The 6,085-nt window shown below is 34.7% G+C and overlaps 1 protein-coding gene across 1 annotated transcript; it reads left to right on the top strand.

Annotated features, from left to right (window-relative positions):
• Positions 1-3,032: 3,032 nt before the first annotated feature.
• On the top strand, positions 3,033-5,371 carry LOC7463811 (heat stress transcription factor A-4c). The gene is made up of 2 exons (XM_002316773.4): positions 3,033-3,922; positions 4,047-5,371. The coding sequence occupies exons 1-2, from the start codon at positions 3,707-3,709 to the stop codon at positions 5,049-5,051; spliced, it is 1,221 nt and encodes a 406-aa protein (XP_002316809.1). The 5' UTR covers positions 3,033-3,706; the 3' UTR covers positions 5,052-5,371.
• The last annotated feature ends 714 nt before the right edge of the window (positions 5,372-6,085 follow it).

Below are 6,085 nucleotides of genomic sequence, written 5' to 3'. Positions count from 1 at the left end.
AATTGAAATTGAAAAAAAAAAGTGAGGACAAGGGTAGTGAAAATGTCATGAGCTTTAAAGAGAGAAAAAAAATCAGATTTGCCCGAGAGAGAAAGGAATAACGAGTTGGCCGAGAGTGGAGAGAAGAATAAAGAGAAGAAAACAAAGTAGAGAAAATCGAGTGTTGAGAGAAAAACAAAGAAGCATAAGAGCTTTTATACAAGAAATAATGTTGTTAAGAATGTTTTTTATGCTAACAATCCTATGCAAAATAGTGTTGTTGTTTCTTTGTTGAAGGATTAAGAGGACATATTGACCATAAATGATATACCTAATGGTGATTGAGTTTGGGTGCATATTAAAAAGAAAAGATTTCTAGCCCATATGAGATCTAAGTTGCAGCCTAGAAGAGATGGTCCATTTTAAGTTCTCGATGAATCAATGACAATATACAAAGTGGATATTTCATGTGAGTATGGTGTTGGGTGTTATTTTTAATGTTTTTAATCATTCTCTATTTGATGTAGATGATGACTCAAGGTCAAATTCTTTTAAGGAGGAGGGGAATGATATGAATCGATAAGCACTATAAAAGAATTCATTAGAGATGTTGATTGTGCCAATTACAAGGTCAAAGGCCAAGAAGATTAAAGAGGTTGGTTTGTGCTTAATTTTTTCTAATATATAGTTTTATAATAACAAGAATAATTTTCACTCTGATTGTTGGATTATGTTGAAATTTTACTAGTCAATTCTAGAGACCTTGTTTTATATAGGGCTAAAATTTTATAGCAATCGGAGTTCAGAAAAGTCTTGAGATAAAGACTAGAAGCTACTATACAAAAATTACATTATATTCTAGTTGACTCAGGATTATCTTTCCTTTAGATTCATGGATTTCCTATAAGGAAACTTTCTTATTCTATATGGATTCCTTAAATGGGATGACATATAGGCAGTATATTAAGGAATTATCTAGCAAGTGGTTTTTTTATTTTGCAAAGAACCCTAACTGTCCAAGGATTATTAGTTGGCAGCTTATGAGTAATTATTTTGCAAGGATTCCTCATTCTTCTTGAACAAAGAGTCGATAAAATTAGAGAATTAGTTGGCAAGGTATTGTTATTTCACAAGGATATAATTAGGAAGCCTTAACCTATTCCAAAGTTGGCAAAAAAGGTATTTATATACATGAGATTTTATATGACAACTTTTTTTCTCATAAGGGAATTTTTTGGCAGCCTTAGTTATTAATGGGTTTTATTATTTATTTTATAAACTTTGAGTTATTTTAATTGGGTTTTAATGTCAACCTATTAGTATATTAGGACATATTTTATTTTGTAAACTATAAATACCCTTTTGAAAAGGAGAATATAGCATATTGAGTTATTATTGATTTTGCCGCAATTTCATGTGCTTGTGTGAGGATTTATCATACCTATTAGTACTTCATTGAACTATTTTGAACTTAGTAAAGATCAACTGCCTTTGTGATGTTCTTTCTTATACCTTCAGTTCATGATTTTTTTTTTTTTTTATAGTTGTTGGGTTGAAGTCTTCATTTCAATAACTTCAGTGCCTTAGATTAGGTAATTATTGTGTCAAGTTTTTATCATCCTTAAATCTAATTTTAGCTTTTTTATATTGTTCTTTCTTGTATGTGGTTTCTAGAGTTATTACTTCCTAGGTTTGCATAAGTTATTCCTCTAAATCCCATAAAACCATGGTTAATGAGAACAATTTTTATAGAAAAAAAAAGAGGAGCATAACCACTCTTCATCATAGAGGGCTTCCTTAACAAGGTTTTCCCCAACAACTCTCGGGTCAATCTCCTCTCCTCTAATATCAACACTAGGCATGGGCTACTCCTCAAGCAAGATTTCTCTCTTTTATATTTGATGTTTTTTTTTCTGATTGACTTGCTGTAAAATTGTGCTTACGTGGTCTATACCCTTAAGAGATGGACAACTACCTCTAACTTCCAAGAATTACTTAAATGAGTTCTTCAATTGTCTATCTTAGAGTCAATTTTTCTCATTGATTATTTCCTAGACCTAAATCCACCTACATCAACCAAAAGATGAAACACATTCAAAACATGTACAAGACATAATTACAATTTAACATACCAAAAGAAAAGAATCATGCATATCCTAAAATCCTTTTTAAATAATGTCTTTTAATAATATAGTCTTAATGTAACTCTAAGTCATTATGTCACCATGACCATAATAAAGTCTTAAAATAAATCCTAAAACAAATAGTGATGGGTTCCAGATTGACCCTTAAATCCTACCTGTTCATAGTATAGTCTTAGGTTTAAAGTATCTAGGATCAAGTTAGTTCACCTACGCCCACCATCCAAAATGGTTTAGGCTCGGGATAGCCTACTAATTTGAGTTAATGAGGGTTTGACGGTAGGCCGGGTCCCTCCAAAACCCAAATCCTTGCTTCACACCATGCAAATCTATGTGATATATATATATATATATATATAAAAGAACAAAAAAAAGAGTTCACATTCCTTTCACCTCTCATTATTTCTTTCATCTTCCTCGAATGCACATACACACAATCTAAAAGGTTTCCCTCCGCCTAAACTTATACTAACTTAAGCATTATAGAATCTCATAAGTTTATCAAAGGACTTTTTTTTGCAAGTGCTCAAAGATATCATGCATCAGCAAAGTTGGAGCTGCCTTGTCATTGCAAAGATTACAAACAGTTAGTCCTGATCCGCGTACAAGGTCCTGTATTATTACTTGAGCAATAATTACAAACAAAAGATTACACCAGATCCACAAACTTTTGTTATATGTAATATACTTAAAAAAGGAAAAAAATGTATACCAGGAAAAAAAAAAACAGAAGATAAGCATCCAAATTTAAGAAACCTAAGTACGCGGTTCGAGAGTGGGAATCCCAAAAAAAGAAAAAAATTAAAAAGAAAGAGACAGCGAAACACATCGTTTTTTGGACAACAAACGACAAATCTACTCCTTCTTGCTTGCAAACGTCTTCGCTAAATTTCTTTATGTTTTCTTTAAAAATAATTGTTGAAGGTTAGACTAACAAGGAACAAAAAAAAAAAAAAAACTGTGGCATAGGCAAAAGGGTTAAAGTAGCAGCAGTATACATAGAGGGAGAGAGAGAGTATTTGATTGATCATACAACTAAAAGTAACAGAAATGAACAGGTAGTGTTGGCTGCTGGTTTGTTTTTGCTATAATAATAAATACAAGAAACAGAAGAAGAACTGTTATGTTTTATTCTTCTTGTGTTGTGGGGGTTTGTTTAATTGGTCACAATAGGAAGGAAGTGGATCCTCTTCAGTTTCTTTCTTTCTTTTTATTAATAACAACAACAAATAATCTCAAGGGTTTCAACTTCATCTGAATTTTGAGATCTGGCTCTCTTCAACATTTTCTTTCTTTCTGTTATTCCTTCTGTTTTAGAGGGCGGAGTTGATTGATTGATTCTTTGGAACCATAGTTATTGGGGTTCTTATTTTGAGTGATTTTTTTTTTCTTTTTAGCTAGAAATTGAAGGATTGTGAATTGGGTTTTAAGGGATGTTAAGCTCTGTTGAATTAGAACTCGAAAGGTTTTGACTTGGTCGAAATTTGGGTTTTTGTCCTTTTGGGATTTTCATTTTTTGATGAATTTTGTTGGATTTGAGGTGGTTGATGGTGTGATTGGATGAAAGATTAGGGTTTTATTTAAGGATGGATGAATCACAGGGCACTTCGAATTCGCTACCGCCTTTTCTTGCAAAGGCATATGAGATGGTGGATGATCCTTCCTCGGATTCAATTGTTTCATGGAGTCAGAACAATAAGAGTTTTGTTGTATGGAATCCACCGGAGTTTGCCAGGGACTTGCTGCCCAGATTTTTTAAGCATAATAACTTCTCTAGCTTCATCAGACAGCTCAATACTTATGTAAGCCAATTCCTTTTGTTTCTCTTGTTTTTACATGCTTATATGTGTTTGATGTGTGTCTGTGTCTTTCTTCGTTCTTTGTTGATTAGGTTGAATTGAATTGAAATGTTTTGATATTGAATAGGGTTTTAGGAAAATTGATCCCGAGCAATGGGAATTCGCCAATGAGGATTTTATTAGAGGTCAGCCACATCTAATGAAGAACATCCATAGACGGAAGCCAGTTCATAGCCATTCGATGCAGAATCTTCAAGGACAAGGGTCGAATCTGCTAACTGATTCTGAAAGACAGAGTATGAAGGATGATATAGAGAAGCTTAAACGTGATAAACAAGCACTTATTTTGGAGTTACAAAAGCAGGAACAAGAGCGGAAAGGATTTGAGATGCAAATCGAGGGTTTGAAGGAGAAGTTACAACAAACGGAATGCATACAGCAAACTATAGTGTCTTTTGTGGCTCGAGTGTTGCCGAAACCAGGTCTTGCATTAAATATAATGCCACAATTGGAAGGTCGCGATAGAAAACGGAGGCTGCCTAGAATTGGTTATCTATACAGTGAAGCCTCTAATGAGGATAACCAAATGGTGACTTCCCAAGCTCTGTCTCGAGAAAATGCAGACAGTAATTCTGTTGCCCTGTTAAACATGGAGCAGTTTGAGCAGTTGGAATCATCCCTTACATTTTGGGAGAATATGGTACATGATATTGGTCAAACCTACAACTATAACAATTCAACGATAGAGATGGATGACTCTACAAGTGGTGCACAAAGTCCAGCTATATCTTGTGTGCATCTGAATGTTGATTTTCGTCCCAAATCACCTGGTATTGACATGAATTCTGAGCCCTCTGCAGCTGTTGCACCAGAGCCTGTTTCACCGAAGGAACAACTAGCCGGGACTGCTCCCACTGTGGCCACTGGAGTCAATGATGTATTCTGGGAGCAGTTTTTAACTGAGAATCCTGGTTCAACCAACGCACAGGAAGTTCAATCTGAAAGAAAGGATTCTGATGGTAGAAAAGGTGAAATAAAGCCTGTTGATCCCGGAAAATTTTGGTGGAATATGAGGAATGTAAATAATCTTACAGAACAGATGGGGCATCTTACTCCTGCTGAAAGAACTTGACATTGGTTGACAGTTTTTTCAACTTCTGATGCCTCAGAGACACTCTCTCTCTCTCTCTCTCTATCTCTCTTTATTTCTTATTGAGTATCATGTTTCCCTTGTTAATATTAGGTTTCCTTATAGCTTGCATGGTTAATGCAGACTCCTGTTTAGTTGTGACTCATTTATATAGTAGTAACTATACAGTTATCATAGAATGCTAATGTCTTTTGGAAACTTTCTGTATCTCTAGTTGAGTTGTCTCAGTGACCCAACCTTTTTTCTCTGGTTTCTTTAAGTGCCTACATTTAATTACATTTTGACATCATCAAGTTTTTGGATGAAGCCTGTCATATGATTATGCTGTTCGGTGTGGTTTATAACTTATGTTACGTTTTGTTTGGCAGCAAATAAGCTTGTTTGCGCTCTTTGAAATTCTTGCTAATAGCATAATAGTGAAGTGCAAGCGGAATTTCGGTCATTTCTAACTGCACTTGCAGAAATTGGAAAATGAATTGTTCTGTTCTACTAGGTGCTTTATCTATTACAGAAGCTCTGTATCTAGTCTTAACGCTTAACACTGGAAGTATAGTTAGATAGGGTTCCAATACAGAGAATTGACAGACATTTTTCCTCTCCATCAAAACAACAGTACCAGACATTTTTCCTCTCCAATACAGCAAAAAAGCTTGTTTGCGCAGACATTTTTTATGACTGAGAGGTGAAAGCACATGTAGCATGATCAAATCTGTTGTTAAAGATGGAACTCTTCTTGAAAACAGAGAGATGGAGCATCTGCGTTTTCTTCCTTTTAGCCAGCTTTAGAGACCGAGTTGCTTGTCCTACAAGAACGACATCTTAGTTATAATGACACATGGACTCGCATTTATCATGTTCATTAATCAATATGATCCTATGAAAAGTTGTTCTTGTAAACAAAGATTACACCCCTGATTCTGTAGCATGCACTTGTCCATGCATGTGAATTTCTTCCAGCCAAGAGTAATGCTTTACGCATTTACCTACACCGATGGATTGATGGGGATGATTTTTTT

The sequence above is a fragment of the Populus trichocarpa genome, chromosome 11 (assembly GCF_000002775.5).
Source record: "Populus trichocarpa isolate Nisqually-1 chromosome 11, P.trichocarpa_v4.1, whole genome shotgun sequence".
Taxonomy (NCBI): domain Eukaryota; kingdom Viridiplantae; phylum Streptophyta; class Magnoliopsida; order Malpighiales; family Salicaceae; genus Populus; species Populus trichocarpa.
The sequence above is the reverse complement of the archived record's forward strand: the minus strand, read 5'-3'. Positions and strand labels throughout refer to the sequence as shown.

Excerpts from the sequence above, each read along its gene's own strand:
- LOC7463811 (XM_002316773.4), top strand. The coding sequence starts at position 3,707 with ATGGATGAATCACAGGGCACTTCGAATTCGCTACCGCCTTTTCTTGCA. Across the intron at positions 3,923-4,046 it reads TCAGACAGCTCAATACTTAT|GGTTTTAGGAAAATTGATCC; the intron begins GTAAGCCAATTC and ends GATATTGAATAG.